General features: G+C 41.3%; 3 protein-coding genes and 1 long non-coding RNA gene across 4 annotated transcripts in view; 3 read left to right on the forward strand and 1 right to left on the reverse strand.

The window, feature by feature from the left end:
- Nucleotides 1-1,067: 1,067 nt before the first annotated feature.
- Nucleotides 1,068-2,744, reverse strand: LOC311005858 (nuclear factor 7, brain-like). The gene is made up of 2 exons (XM_083998468.1): nucleotides 2,652-2,744; nucleotides 1,068-2,542 (listed from the first exon to the last, which is right to left on the reverse strand). The coding sequence occupies exon 2, from the start codon at nucleotides 2,525-2,527 to the stop codon at nucleotides 1,127-1,129; it is 1,401 nt and encodes a 466-aa protein (XP_083854594.1). The 5' UTR covers nucleotides 2,528-2,542; nucleotides 2,652-2,744; the 3' UTR covers nucleotides 1,068-1,126.
- Nucleotides 2,745-5,431: 2,687 nt separating this feature from the next.
- Nucleotides 5,432-6,426, forward strand: LOC311003929. Its single transcript, XR_014596290.1, has 3 exons — nucleotides 5,432-5,567; nucleotides 5,698-5,808; nucleotides 6,330-6,426. It is a non-coding gene; the product is annotated as an uncharacterized lncRNA (long non-coding RNA).
- Nucleotides 6,427-6,428: 2 nt separating this feature from the next.
- LOC311003918 (G2/mitotic-specific cyclin-B2-like) lies at nucleotides 6,429-7,954 on the forward strand (the record flags this gene model as incomplete). The annotated part of the gene is made up of 6 exons (XM_083995830.1): nucleotides 6,429-6,620; nucleotides 6,692-6,850; nucleotides 6,962-7,198; nucleotides 7,397-7,537; nucleotides 7,627-7,737; nucleotides 7,813-7,954. Coding segments are annotated over 6 exons (951 nt in total), but the record flags the coding sequence as incomplete, so codon positions are not given.
- A 2,707-nt stretch (nucleotides 7,955-10,661) lies between these two features.
- LOC311007715 (CD82 antigen-like) overlaps nucleotides 10,662-24,655 on the forward strand; it is a 34,686-nt gene continuing 20,692 nt past the window's right edge. The window contains exons 1-2 of the mRNA XM_084000998.1: nucleotides 10,662-10,822; nucleotides 22,027-22,099. Of these exons, the coding sequence (XP_083857124.1) occupies nucleotides 22,037-22,099 (63 nt within the window). The 5' untranslated portion in view covers nucleotides 10,662-10,822; nucleotides 22,027-22,036. The remainder of the gene's footprint in view (nucleotides 10,823-22,026; nucleotides 22,100-24,655) is intronic.

Here is a 24,655-nt window from a genome sequence, read left to right on the forward strand (position 1 = left end):
TTTTTTTATCTCCCTAATTTTATATAGTACATGTGTGCTGTCTTGAATAAAAGAAGCTTGCTCACAAATGGCTCAGTGTGGAGATCAGAAAATGTAGATGCTGGTTCTGTAATTGATTCATTTGCACTGATTATAGGTCTTCCTTGTGGGTTTAGGAAGTTCTTATGTAAATCCCTGTCCTGAACTCTGTCGGGTTAAATTTAAAGTGTGAAGTTGAAGAATGGATATACTCAACTGTGATACAGACTTGAATAAAATGGACCAAATACACAGTAGACCTGTCTCAACAGATACAAGAAAAAATGTTTCAAAACCAAAACAATCATTACTTGGGAACAACAAAAAAACAATTCCGGTGGTTTTAAGTCTACTCCTCACATGCATCAATAAATTAATAAACATAGTAAATCAATATACAGCTCTGGAAAAAAAAAAAGAGACCACTTCAAAATTATCAGTTTCTCTGGTTTTACTATACGGTATGTGTGTGTTTGACTAAAATGAACACTTTTTGTTTCATTCTATAAGCTACTGACAACATTTCTCCCAAATTTGAAATAAAAAGTATTGTTTATTGGTATAAAATGCCTTTTAAAAAATTGATCTGGAGAAGAATTTAAAATAAAGATTGGTCAATGATAAACTAATCAAATGTTGATTGAAAGTAATTTATCATTTTTTTGGTCATCACGCCACACAAAGTCATAATAACAAAAGTATAGGCTAATGTGAAATGACTCAAAAAAAACAAAGGAAATATTTTAGACATGAAAGGTTGTAAGGACGGGTGCAGTTTAACAGGTTAAATTTAGAGCTGCAACTAACAGTTATTGTCATTATCGATTAATCTGTCGATTATTTAAACAATTAATTGATTAGTCGTTTGGTCAATAAAATGTTGAAAATGATCAATCAGTGTTTCCCAAACCACAAGATGATGTCCTCAAATGTCTTGTTTTGTCCACAAACCAAAGAGAGACTCCGTTTATTGTCATAAAGGAACAAAGAAACCAGAAATATTCACATTTATTGATTATTGTTCAATTAATTTGTTTCAGCTCTAAATTCACTGACTTTTCCCTTTAAATGTTAAACAACATTATAAATATGATTGTCCTCTTTATCTCTAACTGCTCTGCTCCACTGTCACTGACACCTTCACTGGTAACAGCTTCACTGGGAGGTTATTATTAGTCTCAATGTATGGAAACATCTTCTTTGTGAAAGTGTGTGTGAAGGTGTGTATGTGTGTGTTAGTATCAGGATCAGAGAACGACAGTTTTCCTCTGTTCAAATCCAGATTCACTCTGATCCTCTGGTACTTCTTCTGCTCTGGGAGAACAGTCCATGAAGTTGATGGTGAACGTGCTCTGTATTTATTTCCATCGAAACATATCATCCATGATCCAAAGAGTACGTTGAATCCCTTCCTCTCCAGAGACTCTGGGAACACACCCAGTCCCCAGTATGTATTGTCTCCAACCTCGACATCCCAGCTGTGAGTCCCTGAGTTAAAACCCTCAGAGCTCAGGACAGAGCCGCAAGAATCAAACCTCTCTGGATTGTCAGGAAGCTGCTGGTATTTGTCTCCTCGTCTCACACTGGTCAGATCTTCAGACAGGATGACTTCTGGACCAGCAGTGTTTGGGTCCAGAACCAGAGGACTGTAGGAGACCATGTCCTTCATCTTGTTCCAGATGTTGAAGGTCAGGTTGCCCAGGTGTTTGGCCTGGTCTATCAGAGCTCCTGAGTCCAGCTGTGGACAGTCCAGCAGGGGGCGCTGCTGGACTCTTTCCACTGCAGCCTTGTAGTTGAGCAGGAATGAGACGTCTTCAGCTCTCAGCTCGTCCTCTGTGGCTCTGACTGTGTGTGAAAGAGCTGCTATCTCTCTGCTCAGAGCTTCCATCTTCTCCTTCATCCTCTGACTCTTCTGCTCCTCTTCCTCCCTCAGTGCAGCCATCCTGGCCTCCTCTTCCTCTTCTAGAAACTGGTGAAGCTTCTTAAACTGCTCCTTAATCTGCCTCTCTGTGTGTCGGGCCTGGACCTTAATGTGTTCTGCTGTTTGACCAAACTTCACTCGAACTTCTACAAAACCCTTTAACTTCTTCTTTAAGGGCTCCAGAGTTTCCTCAAGTTCCTTCTTGAGCTGTGGAGCAGCTTCATCGATGGGTCTGATTTTATGGTTGGTGTGTGTTTCTGAATGGAGACAGACAAGACACACTGGCTGCTGATGGTCCAGACAGAAGAGTCTGAGTTTCTTAGAGTGCAGACTGCAGAAAGGCTCTGAAGATCTCTGCTCTCTCTGCTTTAAGAAGCTCTCACACAGGTTCTTCAACGCCAGGTTAACAGGTGGATGTTCCTTTGAAGATCTTCTCTTACAAACTGGACACAGTCGCTCTTGTTTCTCCTTCCACCAGCTCTTCAGACAGTCTTTACAGAAGCTGTGGCTGCAGGACAGAAGAACAGGATCTCTGAAGACCTCCGTACAGACAGGACAGCAGAAATCCTCCTCTGGTCTGGAAGCCATTTAGTCTGAGTGAAGCTGAAAACACAGCAGACAGGAAGTAGAGTCAGTCATGGCTCCCCTCCCTCCTCTACTGACTTGACTGAAGTTTACTGTGACTCTGACTCCAGGTTTTAGTCAAACTCACCTTCAGTGCGTGCAGTGTCAGCAGGTTGAAGCAGCAGTGTTGGACTGGACTCACTCACAGGAAGTTTTGGTTTGGTCTGAAGCTGAATCTGATTGTCTCTTCTTCAGTCTGCCGCTCTGGGATGGACAAATTCCAATAAAGTTATAAAGTTGTTCTATTCCTGGGACTTTGACCTCTCTGTTAATAACTAACCTGGTTTATCCCAGGTGAAGCCAGGTGAGGGGGCGGGGTTTTGAAAAATGACTGAATGTTGAACAACTCAACAGTAAAATTTCAAGAAAAAGTTGGGAACCCCCTTCAACCCTCTTAAGGACCCCTGGGGGTCCCCGGACACTACTTTGAGAACCATTGATGTAGAGGGGCAGTTCCATCATAACCGAGTAAAATCCCCAGAAAATTTCAGTAAAAGGCGAACTTAACACCTGCTTAGGGGCCCAATGAGCAATTAACTTTTTTAAAGTTATACTGCATAACTTCTGTAGAAAAAATCTACGTAATTACAAAAACACTTAATTGTTGTTGCTGCACTTAAAATTTTGTTGTTGTAGTTTATTTCAAAGCAAAAAAAAAGCAGATAATGTGCTTACAGCAGTGGTTCTCAAACTTTACATCAGTGACCCCTAAATTGACACAAATTACCAGCAAACACCAGAAATACACAAATATTTGTTCTGAGACTGAAGAACATTACTTTTTTCGTCAATGTACGTTCAAATTAGGGCCACTGGCGTGAATTTCTGGAAATATTGTAGGAAAAAATTCATTAAAAAAGTGGTACAATTTCTCCAAAAACTTTCACACATTTCTAAAATAAAAAAAAGCTAAAAAAATAAAATAAAATAAATAAATAAAAATTTAAATAAAAAAATTCTAGGAAAAACTGGTCAAATTTCTAAAAATAAAAAAAAGTTCTAGAAAAAGTGGTAAAAAGTTTTAAAAACAAAAAAGAGTAAAATTATAATAATAAAAGTGGCAAAAAAAATATCCTCTAAAAATAAATAATTTTAGTAATAGTAATAAATTCTAGAAGACAGTGGTAAAATTTCAAGAAAAAGTTGGGGACCCCATTGAACCCTCTCAGGGACCCTGGGTCCTCGGACCCCGCTTTGAGAACCATTGGTTTACTATTGGTTTATAACTTTTAAGCAGACCAGATGACATTCACTATCCTTACCTTTCAATATTAAGTGTAAGTCAACCCCAGGCTGCACTTTTATCTGAATTTGGTTCTATTTCAGATTAAAAACCATAGATGGTAAAAACAAGCAAAGCTAGGATGATGATTTGTAATGACAGATTAGAAAAATGAGGGGAAATTTGTTTTACACACTAATTTGCTCTGCTCTGGTGTGAAAACATGACCAATCCGCCCCTCTACAGAAAAACCTACAGAATAAATGTTAAGACCACAGATGTTGGGTTGTCATCTGTCTCCTTATGTGTATTGGAAAATTTGATGCTTCGCAACCAAATCCAAGTCTTTATTTAAAATCATCATGGAGGACAAACTGGACAGATCCACATGGGAAGACATGACGTGTCCTCCTTGTCCGGTTTGGGTCACTTTGTCTCTTCACAAAGCAAAGAACAACGCAATAAATGAATGAAGTGAGGTTGTAATGATGCGACCATACCAGAGAAGTGTGTCCATCATATTTTTATTGCATGATTTTTACTGTCATTTACAAATGGAAGAGGTTGTACAGGTGATGTAAGCCTCGGGGCGTCCAGGTATTTTATCTTGGATGAATGCAGTAATGATCTTCTCATTTAGTGTTTTGATGGTTGTTGTTGCTCCTAAATCTCCTGTATGTGCTGAATCCAGGCTGGTTTCTTCTCTAATCTGTCTATATATTTAGAACTCAGACTTGACACTAGAGCTGCAACTAACAATTATTTTGTATCATCAGTTAAAATCTGCCTCTGTGGAAAAAAATAGAATCAGCAAAAATTCATTATGTTTGCAAGGTAGAACTAGTCTGTGTTTATCATTATCAACATAAATGTTTTTTGTTGTTGTTTTTTTACTGCTATCATGTCACCAGCTGAGGAGCATTTTCTACTCTTTAAAAAATTTAATAAAAACTGTATACTCATGTTTTGCTGTGGCTGCAGCAACGCTCTCAGACGGGACAGTGCTCTAATTAAGAGGCAAGAGGTGTGACTGGTTTCCTTTCAAGAAATAAAATTGGTCATTCTTGTAAACGCTTGTGTTGACACTCAGAGGCCAGATAACTTTTTTGCATATACTGTATATATATTTCTTTAAAGAGGTTCACCAGACTAGTGTATCAGTCAAATAAAATCGGTCTTTAACCTTTAATACAAACTGTCTTGTGTATAGATTTACACTGATGGCAATAGGTATTATTATTACATGAGTAGAGTACCTGTACCACCTTCCATAAATACAGCTGATGACTTATGTGAGTATGACTGCAGGAACATTTCTAATGAAATGTTTCATAGTGTTGGATACACACTGGAGATCTGTTTGTTATTACTTAAAATTATACAAAATTTAATCATGACAAGATATGACTAAATAGTTATTATGCTTTTTAATAGTTACTTACCGTAAATAGCATGATACTTAGGCCTATGTATCATGTCTATGATAACGTCATGCAATGTTTTTCTGTGTTTAGCCCTTTAATTTTAGACCTGATGCCGTCAGCCAATCAGGAGCGGCCTACTCAGGCTCTGTCCAATCAGATTCCACGGAGCGCTATTTGAAAGCTGCTCGTGTCTTCGTGTTGTTATCTGCTGCTTCTGCTCACGTCGGTGTTCACGGATCTTGTCGGTGCTTTGTAACAGTCGTTTCTCGAGCTAAATCAGCGAGTGGTCCCTCTCAGTGACGGTCAGACGTCAGTCCTGCCGCCGTTCAACATGTCGTCTGTGGAAGTCCGAGCTGCGGTGAGTGACCTGAGTTCAGGTCGTTGTTTGTTGGTGACGCTGCTCCTCTGTTCACGTCCTCGTGCTCCGCTCTATCAACCGTCGCTGTTTCACCTGTGTCGTTAATTATCTCGACGGTTTGTTGTTGCAGCAGCGGCCGCACGCGGTGAACCCAGCGAGGGGGAAAGCTGCAGTCCCGGGCCCGAGGAGAGCTGCTCTCGGGGAGGTGACCAACTTTCCCGGTGCGGCGGTCAACACGAAGGTAAAACAACATGGCGGAGCACAGACCAGACCTCAACGCCCACCTCTCTGCCCCATAGACAATAGACATGTATGCCCATGCTCTCCCCACTGCTCTCAACAACAACAACAGTAGCAGCAGCAGCTGCAGCTGCAGACCACAGACTGTATGAGTCAGACACAGCCCCCACCCCCCCAACATGTGTGGTCAGACATTGATGCAGCACTGACACCATGTGTTCACTATCAGGTGTCTGACTAATCGATAAAGAACAGTTAATGTCAGTATTTTGATTGGGTTTGTGTCAGTCAGCCCAAACTACACATTTTCATAGGTCTAAGGTTTGACTGTGACTTTATCTTAAAACGCATTACTCACTTTAGCTGCAACTTGGTCCTCATCATCCGACAACAGTTCACACCTCACCATTGTAATCCTACACTGAAGAAAAACTGCATCTCTTAGTTTCCCTCACTTGTTAATATAAGTTGCTGCTTTTCCAAATATTTCTAATTGTACCTTAATCTGACTTGTTTGCCCAGAGGAGAGGACCAGTCAAACCATCAGCCAAAGCAGCAGACAAACCACCTTGTGGTCAGAAAGTCAAAACCACAGCGGTGGTTCCTCCACAAGTCCAGGTCCAGGAACCTGTGGATCCGCTCCCTTTGGTGCCGGAGGAGCCGGCCGATGTGTCCATGAAGGAGGAGGAGCTGTGCCAGGCTTTTTCTGAGACGCTGCTCACTGTGCACGACGTGGACGAGCAGGACGGCGACCTGCCGCAGCTTTGCTCACAGTACGTGAAGGAGATCTACAAGTACCTGCATGTCCTGGAGGTGAGTTATTCTCCACACAACCCAACTGCTCATCCTCTTGAGTTGTCTGACAACGTGTTGCGTCTCCACAGGTGCAGCAGTCCATACGAGCCAACTACATGCAGGGTTATGAGATCACTGAACGCATGCGAGCTCTTCTGGTCGACTGGCTGGTCCAGGTTCACTCCAGGTTCCAGCTGCTGCACGAGACTCTGTACCTCACAGTTGCAATCCTGGATCGTTTCCTGCAGGTGAGACCGCCTCGCTCCAGAATTGTACTCTATATCATTATTCAGTGAGTCTCTGAGTGAGACTGAATTATAGGACAAGAATATAAAACCAATACTCCTGCCGTCCTTCAGGTTCAGCAAGTGTCTCGCAGGAAGCTGCAGCTGGTTGGCGTGACGTCCATGCTGGTGGCCTGTAAGTACGAGGAGATGTACGCTCCAGAGGTCGGAGACTTTGCCTACATCACAGACAACGCCTTCACCAAGTCTCAGATTCTGCAGATGGAGCAGGTGATTCTGGAGACGCTCAAGTTTCAGCTGGGACGTCCTCTCCCACTGCACTTCCTCAGGCGGGCGTCAAAGGTGGCCAGCGTAAGTTTCTGACTCGACGATCATGGTCCAATAATGAAATAAACTACTCAAATTAATTTGTGATAAATTGTCTGGACATTAATCTGTAGGGTGAAGATGTGATTGGTGTCCTGCAGTTTTAGCGCTACTGTGGAAAATAACACGAGTGTTGCAGGTGTTTATGAAATGTGCTCAGTGTGTTGTGGATGTTTGTGTCAGTCTGATGTAGAGAGACACACACTGGCCAAGTACCTGATGGAGCTGACCCTCCTCGACTACAACATGGTGCACTACCGTCCCTCTGAGGTGGCTGCTGCCGCTCTGTGTCTGTCTCAGCTGCTGCTTGAAGGGCTGTCCTGGGTCAGTCTGACGTCCACTCACTGTTAATGTTTCTGATTGTGTCTGTGCTGCTGGGAACCAACTGACTGGTTCTGTCCTTCTTGTCTCAGTCTCCCACACAGCAGCACTACTCCACATACGACGAGGCCCACCTGAAGCCCATCATGCAGCACATTGCCAAAAACGTGGTGAATGTGAACGAAGGGAGAACAAAGTTCTTGGTGAGTTGACCGTCAAACAGCAGAGTCGATCGTCTCCTCACACAGATGTGACGTTAACCCTGTGTTTCTGTTCAGGCCATCAAGAACAAGTACTCGAGCAGCAAGCTGATGAAGATCAGCCTCATCCCTCAGCTCAAGTCGGCGCTCGTCAAGAACATGGCGGCTGCTCTGCTCAAAGACGCCTGAGGCCGACTTTGATGTTTCATCAGTGGACATTTCACTTGCACTTTATTTTTAAACTGATCACAACCTGTGGAGAAACTTTTAGTCTGTAATAAAATGTTTTTATAATTTTTAAGCAAACCAATCATGGTGTGTTCATATTTTTGGCCATTGATTCTTTTTGCTTTTATGTTGGAGACATTTTTGCCAAATCTTTCTGGTACAAATTATTCTACTCCACCTGACTTTTATTTTTAATTTTTTTTTTTTTGTGGTCTGAGACTAATTTTAAACCTTCCTGCTACACGATGGAGATCACTTTGGACACATTTCTGGGAGAGGATTTTTTTTTTTTTTTGTTTCCAGTCTGGATTTCATTGAGAAATCTGGAGCTGTGTACCACTTTACCTCATGTCAAGTGAGTGCCTTGTTTCCATTTTTGCTGCGCTGGACATTTTGACACCTGGGAGCAGTCCAAATAAATAATTTCACAAGTTCAGTTTAAATAAAATCATTAAGCAGTTGAACTGGGGGTAAAACTAATCGGAAACCACCAGGTTCATTTTTGCTGTGCTGGATTTCACATTTCATGTGTAAAGTTAATATCAGGATTTATCAAATAAATGGAGTTTAAACATTTCTCTCTTACCTGTGTGAAGTAGAAAGTGGTTCAGGTAGAAATAAAGTGTAGTTTTTTAAAGCTGGAGTAACATGAGTGATGCTACTGTTTGTGGAACAACACATTAGGCCACTGTGATATAAGACAAACTCGGTGAGAGAAGAAACCCTGGCTGTGAGGTCAGTCACTCACATAGTGTCATTAATCTGAGCATCACTTATCTGTTATAAAACTGTCTCCAGCTCGCCTCGTTTGAGGACTGCGCTTTGCATCATTACATTAAGACAATTGAACATTTAGCTCTGCAGGGACAGAGTGTCCATGTTAGTGACGTCGGGGGCTGTAGAATAACATCATTTATTAGGGCTGCTCTGACTGGATGTGCTGTGTGAGGAGGAGTATTGTGCTCTTTATACTGACCCTGACCTCACCACCACCCTCCTCCATGTAGACAGGTCAGTTAGGACCGAATGGTGTGACACAACAGTGATGTGAATGTATATCTTCACTACTGTTATCTGAAAACCCTGTACACAGGCCTTCCAGCATTGTTTAAGTATTGATTTTTTTTTTTTTTTTTTATCTATACAACAACCTGTTTACTGTGTTCATGAGCCCCAGTTTGTTTATTCATTTAATTTTTTAACCATATTTAGAACTTTTGATTATTATTACTAATAACTTTCAGTTATAACAAAACATAATTTAATGAATCAGGTGAAAAACAAAGTATAGTTCACAGCAATGCTAAAAGCTTTAAAGCTGCACTGGGGGACAGAGGTGCTATGAGCTAAATGCTAATGCCAGTATGTCAACAGACTCAATGAAAAAAATGCTGATTAAAAACAACTTTTGAATTGTTTAATTATCTTACCAAATTTAATCACATTAACCAAAAGAAATGGTGCTGTACAAATAGATAGAAATAAAAGTTTTGATTAGTTGACTGTATGCTAACATGCTGCCATTAACTGATCTGATTACATTTAATCACAATCTTAAACAGATTAGCATGCAAACCTTTGCAAATAAACAGCATTTAACATAGTCCAACACCACATCTTCCAGAAATTATTATTTACCTACTGTAATACTTGAGCAACATGTACCAGAAGATACACTTAACATCCTGTAGGTGACATACTGGAAGATTTCCCCCATCAAATTATTATCTGTCAATATTCTTGTCTGGTATCAGCATATAGGTCACGATTTGGTTCAGGTCATGTGTCATAGTAATCATATTTATTTTCAATTAAACATATATAAAACACTTAAACAATATTTACTCTTAAAAGGAATAAGGACTATTGTCTTAATATTTTTGATTAATGTATCCACCAGGATACATTGCCTGATTAGGAGTACAAAAAAAGGTTGAAATTTGGTCAATGTGTAGCCTATTATTCAAAATGTTGTATCAAATTGGAAGGCATATAAATATTGATTACAAAAACATATCATGCAAAATCATTTCTCATTTTTCACACAAAATTATTGTTTTGTGGCTATGCCTTGTTTCTTTTGTTTTTGTAATATTTTTGGGCAGTCGCTTTTTACTGCACAAAACCGAACTGGTAAAACTGAATGAAATCAGTTCAAAAACTAAAATGTATGATGCCCAGAAAAAACAATAATGCACAATTTCTCCCCATCAATGTAAATATTACTATGTTTACCATTTTGATGCTTTTTATAACCTAACTGTGCAACGTATCCTGGGAGATACAATTCACAAAATCAAAAATATAGCCTACAAGATATTAAGAAAAAACGAATTGGAATGTTTTACTTTGGTCCAAGAAAGGCCGTGACATTAAATTATTTTTCACTAGGCTATTCATTTACCATTCCTCCCCGACATTTACTCTTAAAAAAGTCTGTGTGATAATAATAGCCCACACACACACACCCACACACACCCACACACACACACACACACACATACACACACACACAGGCAGAGCAGACTTAATCCTGTGTTGTGAACACAGTCTATGGTTGTGAGGTCGCGTGCGTTGCGGGTGTTTAGGGGTTAAAGGTTGTTGTTTTTTTGTTTTTTAAATTCCCATATCTGCCACACGGGGGGGCAGGTGGAGGTTCCTCGGCTGCTGCTGCTCTCCCTGCCTCAGCTCAGTCCGCTCACTCCGCCACCGCTGCCGCTGCTTTGTGTTTCCCCGTCGAGCCGGAGGTCACTCAGTCCAAGCAGCAGTCCGCTCCGCTCAGCGCGCACAGGACACGCACTTCTGCCCCGCAACGCAGCCGCGACTCTTCTCTCTGCAGGAAAAGAAAACCCCACAACACGTAAGTAACTGAATAAAACTCCGAGTCTGGTGTAGAAGTGACCTGCAGACGGAAACTGCTCCGTGGTGTTTCTGAACACGAGGCGTGTGTGGCTGCTCGGGTGATTGGGTTCGGACTGATGATCAGATTATTGATTGATTGGTGCAAACGGCCACATGTCAAAGATGTTGTATGATTTTAATGAAGTAAGGAGGATGGTTGTTATTATGATGATAAATGATGATGTGGCGCCTGTGTATGATTTATGTAGCCTATCTGAGACAGGAGCTGATCACGGTGTGAGCCACTGAGATTCAAGTTTTTTTTTTTTTTTTTTTTAATGAAGCTGAAATATTCTCAGATTAAAAAGTCATGAAATATGTTTTCATGTCTAATTCACATCTCAAAGTTTGCTAGAACTTCAAAACGTGTGACCTCATATAAACTCTGTATTATGCAAACTGATAAAGGTATGAGTTTACGACATTGAACCTGGTGCAAACAGAAACTGAAGGTAAAGCTTGGTAGGGGAGGACTTTGTTATGGACAGATATTGATAACAGGTCTGAGCTTGATTTGTCCCATATCCAATATTATAAACTGGTATGGGACCATTTTCTTGCCTACAAGATTGAAACATTTTACAGCCATGAGATGGTACTCTTACTCTTTGAAGCTGCATGTTGAATAAAGCAGTATCAAGTTTCATGTGTCTTCCTTTTTAAGCTCTGCAGATGTGGGACTGTCCCATATTTCACTAGTAAAAAGGCAAAGAGTAAGAGAAAAGTCTTATTCTATGAAGCAGTAATGACTGAACATGCTTCTCTTTCTACTAAACTGATCTCATGGGTCCAGTGGACTATAAAATGCTCAAAATGAGACTTGGGTTAAACGTCTCTAACTTAAGCTGAGGAACAAATTTACCAAAAATATGTTTAGACAATACAATGAAACTGAAAAAACTTGATAGTGCTAAAGTTAATAACAGCAGCTGGAGACTGTTTATCCATCCATATGAACTTGAACAGTTTGAACTCAACATAAAGGCGCTTTTTTAAAGATTGCTTGATGTAGTTTGGAGTCAGTCGGACCTGTTGACCTCTCAGGAAACTCAGCTGCGTAATTGAAAATGGAGCACAATCACAATGCAAAAGTATTTTGCCGCATTCAAGACGAATCACACATTCGCAGTTAAGGACCTTGAGTTTAAAGCCAACTGTTATCCGCTCATCTTTTCATGTGTCAGAAAATGGTTAAACTTACCGTGGCCTGGCTGAGACAATTACTGAAACTTATGAAAATGAGAAGAAACGCTACAAATTCAGTAAACATCATCAAATTTATAACACATGCGTTCCAAAACGTGCAGTTTTGTTTAATGCTTCTTGACTTCAGAAGCGGTGAAGACGGCTTCCTGTGTGGTGAGATTGTTTGGTTTGTTATGACGTCAATATCACATCATTCAGGTAATATTTCTATACTGTTAGCTTAGCCAAGACTGTCACTTATTGTGTCCCTAGAACAACACACCTCTGTTGTGTTGACTTTTTGCGGCATGTCAGAGTTTCTGTCAAATTGAGGAAGATGCTTCTAAAATAGCACATTTGTGTCACTGCACGTGTGTTCTTAAACTGCACTGCGTTGAGCTCTCGGGGATGCCATATTTTATCTCTTATGTAATAATCTTTTATTAATATAGAAAGCTAATTAAATTTCTGCTCTAGAGGCCCCTCCCTTGCTGAATGAATTGTGTCTGCGGTTTCAGACCTTGGACATCCTGATCCGTGGACGGGGCTGTGTCCCCTTTAAAGCTGGCCGGGACAGTTGTGTGTTTACGACAGGACTCTGTATTACAGATGGAAATGTGGGTCAGTGTTTTGTGGTGCATGGTGGCATTGGTCAATATTTCATCTCACAGCTCTTCCACCGTTTCCTCAACATGTGTGGCAGTAAATCAGTTCAGCTCAAACATGACCTTAATTACCTTTCCATGCTCTGGGAACAGACCCGCGTCCTGTAGATGGGACTGTGCTGTGCAGGAGTTGGCGAGTGGCGCTGGACGGTTGTCAGATGAGTGTTTTCAGAGTCACCGACCGTCCTGAGCTCTGGACCAGTTTGGCCACATTCTGGTTGCCTTCGCTGTCAAGATCCTAAACACTACCTCGACGCCACAGCCAAGCGTTCGCGGAGAGCAGTTACATGATTGGCACTCAACCCGCATTGGTGATGCATGAGTCCACAACCTGTTTACCCAGTCTGGTGGAATTGCCCTGAAGGTGATTATAGGTTTGATGCAGTTGGAGCTGCTCACATTTCTCCTCCACTACAAACAAGCAGAGGTTTCCAACAACAAGGCAAAGTTTCCTCAACTCTATGGGAAACTTACAGTCAATCAATAATCCGCACTGTTTTGATGATTCCAACCAAAAAAGTTAAATATCTCCTACAGTTTATTAGATGTGAGGATTCACTGCTTTGTCTTGTCTGAATGACAATTTAATTTATCGACAGACGAATCAACAAAACGGTTAATTCACAAAAGACTTGTCAGTATTGAAAATAATCAATAGATGCAGGATTAATAAAACCCAGACAGATTCAGCACTATGAAGTTGTTGTAGCAACTGCAGTGATGTGTTTGAGTGTGAGAGGACAAAGGAGAACTGTTCTGTTGAGGTTTGTATCCTCTGGTTTTACAAGTTGCTCTTTCAGCGGAGTGGGAAAGGAGATGTCTGGGAGGCTTCAAACTGGTTTTGCCACCGAGTGGTCGAACGTTGAAAAAATTATGGTGGGTGGGGTTTACACACTGACAAGCTCATGTTTCTACTAGTTCCATCTTTTCGGAGAGGTTATCACAGTTTGCATCCTTCAGAAAGGTCAGCACATTTAACATCTTTTCAGAAAAGTAGTTCTTTCAGAGTGAATTCTGCTGTTAGTACCTTTTCAGAAAGTTCAACACAGTCTGTATACAAGTCTCAACATTTATTGTTAGGGTTACAATTGCCACATACAGTAACTTGTAATGTGTGGTATTCAAAAATCCCTCATAAAGAAGATGGGTTAACACAGTCACATTGTTTCCCCCTTGCCTATCTGGCTGCCTGGGTGATTTTGGACGTCTGCGGCGCACAGAGAAAGGAAAAATCTCAACTTTTTTGAATACACACTGCATATCATGTGTGATGCAACATGCTACCCAGCTCTCAGTGCTGTGCTGCGTCAGATCCCGGTTCCCCCCAGGGTAGGGCTGCACGATATATCGTTTGAGCGTAGCGATGTGTGCATGTGTGATAGTCACATCGCAGGACGTGCAATGTTTTCCTTTTTTTTTTTTTTTTTTTCCTTGTTAACTTCTGTTTTAAGGCCCCCACATAGTTGGGCGGAGCGGACTCCCTGGACGTCCGCGCATACTAGAGGCTTTTTATGACCGTGCGGACTCAGCGTATGCACAGTGTCTGACAATACAGCTATCAAGATCTCCCCCCTGCTATACAGAACTATAGGTCTCAATAACCCAGGGAAAACCTTGCAGGCAGCATGTTTTAGGTTTGTGATGCTCTCTGATGGATCTGTGTGAGCCTGAGCTGATAGTGAAATAACAAGTAGTTTCAGCCCTAGTGTCTTTGATTATATACCTCTCTCTTCCAGATGCAGCAGGTTAGGGGTTAAATTGATCATGTTGAGTTTAACATGTTTTGATGCGTTCATAGTGCGTCTGTGACAATGGTGTTTTTGTGTTCACACTCTTGTTTTCAGCTTGAGTTCCTCTCCACGAGGTGTGGACCTGCTCCTGAATCTCGGGGCCGATTCCCGACGTCTGAGGTGTAGCTGAAAGGCGGGTGGGGTCAGGGAGGTGGGTGGGAGGGGGGTCAGGTGTCTCCAAAGAGCAGGTCCCACGGTGGTAGGTGGGCTATTTCAAACGGCTGCGTCTGTGTTTTATTGTGCAGAGGAAACGTAAGGCTGCAGCGACCGGCCTTGTGTCAAGTTTCCTCTTTTGTAGCGGGAGAGAAGTTGGTGTCAGAGAGCTGCCTTTGTTTTGTGGGAGGGGGATGGAGGGAGTGGGGCTACTGTTCAGGTGGGGAGAGGAGATGGAGGATCTGTATGTGTGTTTGTGTGCATGTTATAATGAAAATGCAAATTTCAATTTGGGATGTGATGATTCTGAGACAAAAAATAAGAACATGATCTCATTCTGTAGAACTGCACATCTGTATGCACCTGTGTGTCACATGACTGTTGTGGTCCAATCATGATGCAGTGATCACACCTGCAGTGAGACGATGGCTAGCTTAATAAGCTCCGGATGGATAATTACCTTGAGATAGTAAAACTACTTGACTGATATATCATGTTATCATTTAGTTTTTATGGATTTTGAATGGGTTAGTAGAAGACAGATTGACATGGGCAACAATAAAATTAAATGGCTAGAGGATAAAATAAATCCAGGTGAGAGAGGCCACAAAAAAGTGATTATCATCCACAAAAACAATTCAATAACTTTAAATCTTTAAATTGATAAATAAAGACTAAAATGAAAATAAAAATCAGACGGAACAAGATAAAACAACCATCATATTTCATGGCTTTCAGGCCGGGTGATATGATTCCAGAGAAAATCATGAAGGGAAATAAATACTAAAAGTGAGAAAAATCAAGTGTCGGGTCAAATCGGTGTCATTTTTTATTTTGTGGATTCAAACTCTTGAGGGTTTTTGAATAATGTGAGAAGTATTTTGTTCTCTGGTCATGTCAACTCTCTCTCTGTTGGTCCTAATAATCAGATTTAAATTTCAGGCCACAAATAGATTCTGAGCTGTTTATGAAAACAACAGAGGGAGAAAACAAAGGGGCTTGTTGTTGTTGTCGATGCCCCACGAGCCTCCTCCACATGTCTGCATGAGTCAAAGAGTGTGTGTGAGCTGGCGGAGGGCCGACGTGGGGCCAACGTACCACCAACGCTGCTCACAGACACTGAGGCTTCCAGTGCTGCCACTGAAACTTGACTCCACAGAGACTTTCATCCAGTCCACGGAGCTTAACGTCACTGCAGTGACATGAACAATTTCTCAATCTATCAACATAATTGATCCTGATGAGAATCCCATCACCATCAGCTAACGAGCTGAAGAAATGACACTGAAATTTAGAGAAACATTCCTGAATCAATTAACCAGCTGCTGGAGAGAAAATGAATGAGCTGGTGTTTGATAATTCATCACAAAATGAAAATGATCAGAGATTTACACTCACACTGAAATAACAATATCTGCTCATTTAATCACAATAGGTTTTTTGCAGCAATGCGTTGATAAATGTACAGGGCGTCAGTGTTTGTGGTGTTGATGCTGACCAGCTTCCATCTCTGTACATGACAAAGTTTTACCGGCAAAGACCTGATGAGGGTTCGTCCCAAACACTTAAGCGGTGGTTTGTCTCGCTCTGTGGACATTCAGTTAAATGCTGCTGCTGCTGCTGCTGCTGTCACAGGAGTTGTTCAGGTGATGCCGTCACCTGTTGGACGCTTCAGTCATGCCGCTGAGTGTATGTAAAACAGAAACACAAGCATATTGAGGCGTCGACGCAGCATGTGGGGGAGTAGATCAGAGAGACAGAATGAAGTAAACAGGGTAACATCAAGCCAACAGGTGACAGATAAGCGGAAACAAATACCACTGTGTGCAGGCAGGTGCATTTAAACAGCTCAGATATTTATAGGAGGAAATGGAAAGTGAAAGCAAGACATTTGTGATAAAATGTGTGTGCGTTTGATTCTTTAATTTGTCAAGAGTTTGCAGGTGAGAACAGACAAGTTTTTTTTTAACAGCATTTACTCAAATGTCAATGTAAGCTCTGTGTACAGATAAGAGAGAAACATTTTCTTAGCAACAGTTGATTTTCACTTTGTGTTGCATCATCCTTTGCAACTGGAGCGTGTGTGTGTGTGTGTGTGTGTGTGTGTATGGTTGTGCCTGGTACAAGAGGAGGAATGAAATCAAAGGAGAAGTAAAAACACTCACACTGATGAGAGGGCGTTGTTTCAGTTCACGTTTGTTTCAGTTGTCAGGAAGGTAAAGTGTGTGTGTGTGTGCTGTGTGTTTATTGCATCAGGAACAAGAAAATGATAATCACATAATGAGGATAATAAAGGAGAACAGAGATGAAACCCTGGAGAAGAACTGGACTTGACATAGTGTAGTTCCGGTTATAGGAGCTATGTTTCATAGCATAAGTACAATACTCAGATATTGTCAAAAGCTGCCTGCAAGTGTCTCTTTATGACTGACAAATTTTTAGTTTTGAGTCAGACTCGGTCTCATAACTTCCTGTTGCTCATCATGTTTGTTTGTGGTTATTTCACCATGACCTCTGTAATTAGTGCGACGCTCCGGAAACGTTTGTGTTTGTCTTTAGATAGAATCACTTGTTCATTTACACTACAAGCACAAGGTGCTGCTCTCCAGCCAGCGCATGAACATGTACACTGAACTAACGCTGAACCTAAGGAATCGGTTTACAAATGATGGACATAAACGTGAGCCGCTCACGCTTTACAACAGTTTTACATGGCGCGTAATGTATCCACAGTCATGGCCCAACATGGCCGCCGCTAATGGTACAGAATGATGTATCTACTACTGCTGAACACAGTTTGAGCATTTGAAGCAGTTTTGAAAACAGGCAAATGAAGTCGGACAGAAAAACCACATGTTTTTATGCAAATGTTGTCGCCAGGTATTTCCATACACAGAATAACTTACCTGTACCATGTTTTTCAGAATGGGACACATTATTTAAAGAAGAACTATGCAACCGACAAACTACGCAGAATTATTTTGCCTTAAATATGCTAAATTTTTTACCTGAATTAAAAAACAGTAATTGTAACAGGGAGAATGGAGACTTTCTGCCTTCCACATAGCATCTCTCGGCTGAAAACCAACCTTGCAAGATCAGAGCCCCCGACCCGGTGTCCCAGCTCTCACCTTGGTGGCAACACAACCGCGTCCCCTGACCCTTAATCTCTTGTTTATGACAGATAAGACTACACAAAAATCGCACATCATATATGATAAATAACGTAATCCACCACTCCATGGATTGCCTTCTCGTCGGCTTTTTGGTAAAGAAATGCACATGGTTGGGAGGAGGGTTAGCAAAACAGCAGAAAAGCGTCCAGACTTGCATAGTTCCCCTTTAAGTGGTAAACTGTATTCTTTCACATTTGTTATCTCATGTCTGTAAATCTTGACAGTTGATGGATTGTGCAAGATGGTTTTATTGAAAAATATGAGAAGCTTAAAATAAATAAATATTCCAACATGAATTTGTTGATTTTTATCTGTATGAATTGAACTTTGAACTGGTTCATTTTAACACTGTCTATATAATCCACTGGTCGTCTTGTTGTGAGTTCTGGTCATTGTGTGCGTGTGTGTGTGAGGCATTGGCGTTGGAGTGTGTGTGTGTGTGTTTGAAGTGTGATGGCTGCATCACTTGGACACACTGCCATCAACAGTGAGCTCTGTGTGTTGAGCGGGACGCGTTCCCTGTGACCGCCGAGGCCAATCGGAGTCGACACTCAACCCAGATTCAGCGTCTGTGTGAACTGGGTCAGGACTCGAACTCATGGTGCCTCTGATCTCTGCAGCAGCTTCATGACGTTTACAGTTTCATAACGTAACATCCACCAGATGCTGTAGCAGGAACCGAGGGGAGAATCGAGAGTGTGTGTTCCTATTTCTGTTCTTGTTGCACATTTTTAAACCAAGGTTTTTGTTTGTTTGTGTGAAAAGCAGCAGCATGCGTGCGGTCTCGTCCCTGTGGTTTGATTTGAAGTTAATTTCAAGACGTCTCCATGTTCAAACACTTAGAGGCCTGTGAATGAATTGAAACGACGTGTGCATTCCTGCTGCAGCATTTCCATTCAGCAGCTGCAGCTCCGTGGCACTTGTACGTTTTAACAGGGCCTTTGTTCCACAAGCACATAAAAGCCTTTGTCATGTTTTACAACCACCAGGCCAGAATTCAGGGCCTTGAAGGCACCATGTTGCAATTCTAAGGATACTGGTGATATTGTGTTATTTATTTATTTATTTCTCGTTAACAAAACTTAAGCTGACGGGTAGCAAGTGTCATTGTGCTCCAGTGTTGGACCGATCTTATTCCTCTGACTCTCAAGCTGTCGATGACCTACTGGAGCTGGTGAGCTAACCGCTAACATGCTAGCGACCGAGCGTTCCTCTGTTTTCTCCTCCTGCTGTTTCATGCAGGATTTCATCCAATAAAAGGTTTAATTAAGAGATGGTAACAAGACTAAGTTCATAGAGTTTATTTAAAAGACCTCGGCTCCTCTGTGTGAAGACTCTACAGCACTTGATGCCAAGGCCAGTGTGAAGGTGGCTTGTAACGGGGAATTGGTGGAAATTCACAGGTGATTAGTTGGGCATAGTATCAGGTTATTATCCATTCACAGACACCAAGTATCGATCTGTTAGAATTAAAATTGCAAATACAAATTGAAGTTTTTAGCACTAGAATGGCCTACTGGAGTATGTTTCATGACTCTTTTGCTCCCCTTTACAGAATGATCCATATTTTCAGTTTTACTTTCCCAATGCAATTACAAAAAAGAGCATAACAAGGTTATGATAAATCAAAGTGAAAATCCTTCATAGACCAGACCATTTCATGTCGGTGTGTGATCCCTGATGGCTACAACTGGGGCCACGGGTTCAGGGACACTGCCCTTTTATAGGAAGCAGCCTCTGAATTAAGACACAGCTAATATGGCAATAAACACCAAAAGAGCTGAGAAAATGTTAATATGATACATCGGCTCAGTTTAACAGCTAATGGTTCGAACTGTGACAAACTAAGGGCCTGAAAACCTTTTGGTCAGAAATAGTGTGATCAAGGTTGCTAGGCGAAGAGGGGAAATCGCCCATGAAGCAGTCTGTTTCGTTGTGGTTCACAACAGTGCAACTGGGCCGCCATCAAGTCTCCTTCTGTGTCTATTTCTTGGACCTTCAACCTTTGTGGTCGGGGGCTATACATGTCCCCTGCATTAGGAAACAGTTGTAGATGTGTTTTGGACCCATTCTAATCTTTGGTTGGAACTATAGACGTCAACCAATCGAGGCTGTGATAAGAACGATAGTTTACAGCAAGAAGAAGCTGATAGTCGATTCATCGGCTGACGGTCCAGACAGCTCGGTCAGAGTCAGTGCAGTCAGTGAGTTGGCTACAACTCTTTTTAATCACAATAACCTCTTTTGTCCCCAGCAGTCTGCAGCAGAAAAGAATGTGTCAACACAATTTATTTGTATTTAGTTTATCTTTAGTGGTGCCACCGTTAACGTCTTGCTGCAGTAAGACAATATCGCCAGACTGGTGAAAGCAGTGAAAAGCTATCAGCCACTATAGGAGCTAAAACCCCTGCCGCTGACAATTTGTTTATACTTTATAAAAGAAATTTTAATCAATTAGTTTGTAAAAGTTTATTAAGTGTCATCAGTTCCAATTAATCAGCCAAACAGTTGTGGTTAATCCAAACTGATTAATCGGAGCTGTAGTAAATATTGAGAGACACTGTTTGGCTCCACTGCATCAACTACAGTTTAATCTTCTTCACTTGGTTATTTTGTAAGGTTTCATAAAAACACAGTAAAGTTCAGTGAAGTAATCTGGGTCCAGTCTTGTAGCAGCAGGATCAGAGACCTGCTCTTTGTTCGACTTCGGTCTGCTCTGTTTACTGACTCTAATATCTTCCATCTGGTCTCTGGGCAACACTTTGCCAAAAATGTCTTTCCCATTGCATATTCTCTTCCCTCTGTCATCCCTGCAGGTGCCCCCCTCACCCCCCCCCCCCACCCCAAACTGGCACAGGCAGCGTTGTAACAGTAACCCATTTACAGTGATGGGGGGGAATGTGGGTCAAACACTTCATTGCCAGGAGGAAATATTGAGCTCGGACGCCACATTTCACCCAGATCCTCATAGATTTATTGGACAGTAAGAGGCTGTTAGAGAACGGAGGAAGGTGGGAAAATTCATCATGTCAGGCTGAATTTACAGGAAATATGGGCCACCAGGCAGGAGAAAGCTTATCGACATTTTCCATATGCTGAAAACGATGCTGTCATTCATCACACACATGTACATTTACTCCAGTTATTATTTGTTATGGTGATGACAAAGAGACAACTCTTGTACAAACTAAGACTGATCTCTGTTCCCTACATCGCTTGTTGTGATCAGGTGAAGGTGAAATTTTACAGCATGGATGGATGCTGATTGATTTTCTACCTTATTTTACTGAAGTCAGTCGAATGAATGTAACTTTATTTTGATAATAAACATGTTTAGGTTTATTTCTGTGATTAAAACTGAAACTGGCATTCTTATGATATCTCTTGACTATTTATCAACTCTTGTACTGTTTTTATTATTTTAGCCTTATGCTTTTTCACTTTATGGAAATGCATTAAAGGAAATCTATGTGAATATATGAAGTCATGAGTTTATGGAAAGTGTTCAGAACATGTGCAGAAGTTATAAACCTTGGCTGAGGCAGGCAGGGTAGTTGGGGATATACTGATAATAAATATTTTATTTTTAAATCTGATTTTAAATCTTGTTTTTAACTATTGTGACTGAGAGATGAAGTAGCCTGACATACCGTGACACTAATTTCAACCATATGTTTGGTATTTCTGAGGTTCATTTATTCAAATATCTCTGCACAGTCTCGGTGTCTCAACACTGTTCAGAGTAACTTCATTAAAAACAGTAAAGAAGAACTTATCACCACACAAATCTGCAGTTTTCTGACTGAAAATACTCTGATCTGCCACATTAATGTTGATGTATTGATTCCCTGTATGAGTGCTTGAGTGAGGGTGACGAAGCGTGAGAGAGCAGGGCCACAGAGGGGACGACTGTGGCCCCTCCTCCCGTCATTGTACTGGTTTTTACGGTTGTAATCCTGGAGATTTGAGCCGCCCCAGTCCCGATCATGATCATCCAGACCAGCTTAGCAACACAAGTCTGTGCTTCTTCCAGCATCTGTCACCACTTGTTGACATCAAGCTCATCTCACAAAGCAGCTCTGGGTCTACGCTGTGTTTAACCGTATGAGCATGAACGCACCATGATAGAACGACTTCACTGCTGCTGTTTGTGTCGTGAGCCGTGTTGTAACCCTTGTTTTTATATGTTTGCAGATAAGACACCATGGGGAAAGGCTGCGTGACAGCGACCAAGTACTTTCTGTTCCTCTTCAACCTTATCTTCTTTGTGAGTATTTTTTATTTTTTTTATTGTTACCTCCTACCTCTGTCAGAGAGCTGCTTCATGTCTTTCCTATTTTTTGCTCTATGGAGTTGCCTTTATATTTATAATGCAAATGACCATCGATTCAGCACCAGAGCCTGCAGTGAATGTGCTCAGCACGTGGTCCAGTACATTCACAGAGCTGATGTCGTGACATCACATCTGGACGTTGACTCAACCAACTTCTGTAACTCAACATGATCTCTGATTCAGATGATAGAGCATCTCAGGCTTCCTGAAGAACTCACATTAAACATTGACGACTTTGTAAGCATATAACATAACACTACAAATATGGCATGCTATAGAAACTTTTCAATCTGCAGCTGTGAATTCAAAAATACACAAGAAAATATAAAACAATTATGACCAGGGAAATGTGCTGCAAATGAAGGAACCCACCGCAGGAAGAAGCCAAAACAAATCCATCAACAGAAATGATGTTGGTCTAAAAACAAAGATGCACAAAACCTCCAGAACAAATTCAGCATGTCCATACAAGACAAGTCAGACAAGACAGTAGGCTACACAAGAGAGAACATACGACCGCTGGAGTTGTAGGACATTTCTTCATCTATTTCTTAATCTGCTAAAGTCTATTTTTATATTTCTGTATCTTCTTGTAAAGTAAATTGTATCAAATCACTTTGTAAGATGGTTTTGATAAGTGCTGCGCAAATAAAGATAACAAGAACAAGTTATTGGACAAAAAAGTCCACTTAGTGTTATAAATATAATAGAATAGCTACAGTATATACAGTAGAGAAGAACAAACTATACAAGACAAAAATATTGCAATGTGTGTTCACTGGCCAGTAACATGTGAGAATTACATCACTGGTGCAAATGAATAAAGAAACAACTGAAAATTCTGTATAAAAAATTATCTTTGTATTAAAGGTGCATCTTGGCACGTGTCAAAGCATCATCTGTGTCAATTTTTCCATAATCTCAAATTTGTTTATCTGATAAACCTAAATTCTCTGCATGCATTAAAGCAGGTCTATTCAAATGGCGTCCCGCGGGCCACATGCGGCCCAGAAGCAATACCCAAGTGGCCCAGCTCGTGGTTGAGCCAAAAAAAAAAAAAAGCTGAGAAAAACACATTTTGCAAGAATGAACTCAAAATCCCTATAGTAAGGGCAACATATGAAAATCTGGGAACTAAATCCTTACCAAGAAATTTCTTCACAGTTGTCTTTAGGAACATGCGTAGTATGACGTCTTAAAATGTTGAAATTCAACTCCCGTGGGAAACCCCCTAAAAAACGACTCAAAGTTGGGGTACCCGGTAACTGGATTTTTGAACATTCCGAAATGTTAAATTTGGCCTTAAGTAACTTGTGAGGGGTCAAACTAGGGGTTTTTCATGATTCTGAGTTGATTGCAAACATTAGTTTTACACCCAAAACACTCCTTGGTGGAGAAAAAAACAGCCACACCCACTTTTCTTGTTCATCGGAACCCCCATCACCACCACCAATAGAATGTTGGTGCAGGGAAGTTCCATAGTGCAGTTTCAGCCGACGCGACCCGGCTCAGGCTGCAGCGGCAGCACCATTCATCCTATTAACCATTTTTCTACCATTGCAATGAGTCTGGAAACATTATTTTAAGGCCGAAAAACTCCGCAATGTTACTTTAATGCAAATTCAATCATGAATTCTTTGGCCTTACCACTGCAACTTTTCTGCAAATTTGCTATCATAGACCGCTGTGGCTACTAGCTGTGGTCAGCTGTGGCCACAGTGTTTCCATTACGTTTTTTTGCATGTCTGTGTTTTTATTACTAGTTATTGTTTTCATATAACATTAAAGGGATAGTTCACCCAAAATTCAAATTTCACTCATTATCTACTCACCCTCATGTCAACTAATAGCTGTGAGAATTTTCAGAGTCCTCCGTTCCTTCTCTGAGTTACGGGGGGGTCTGCGCAGCAGTATTTGTCCATATAATGGTTGTGAATGGACACCACGTTTCTTCGTCCAAAAAGACACACCAAAAAACATCCAAATACCTCCATACTGCTCGTCTGTAATGTCCCTCTTGTATTGAAGCCCCGACATGAGAAATTGTTCCGCCGGTCAGTGCAAATCACGTGAGATTTGCACTTACACAGGCAGAGCAGTGAACTGAGACACTGGGAGCTTCCGCTACAAACAAGCTTAAAATATAGACTTATTTAATTTTTTTCGGAACAATTTCTCATGTCGGGGCTTCAATACAAGAGGGACATTACAGACGAGCAGTATGGAGGTATTTGGATGTTTTTTGGTGTGTCTTTTTGGACGAAGAAACGTGGTGTCCATTCACAACCATTATATGGACAAATACTGCTGCGCGGACCCCCCGTAACTCGGAGAAGGAACGGAGGACTCTGAAAATTCTCACAGCTCTTAGTTGACATGAGGGTGAGTAGATAATGAGTGAAATTTGAATTTTGGGTGAACTATCCCTTTAAGTTGTATGCGGATCGGGAGCGAGAGAGAAGGAAAGACATGAGGTGCACACCAGATTTC

The sequence above is a fragment of the Trachurus trachurus genome (assembly GCF_905171665.1).
Source record: "Trachurus trachurus genome assembly, chromosome: 3".
NCBI classification, from domain to species: Eukaryota; Metazoa; Chordata; class Actinopteri; order Carangiformes; family Carangidae; genus Trachurus; species Trachurus trachurus.

Excerpts from the sequence above, each read along its gene's own strand:
- LOC311005858 (XM_083998468.1), bottom strand. The coding sequence starts at position 2,527 with ATGGCTTCCAGACCAGAGGAGGATTTCTGCTGTCCTGTCTGTACGGAG.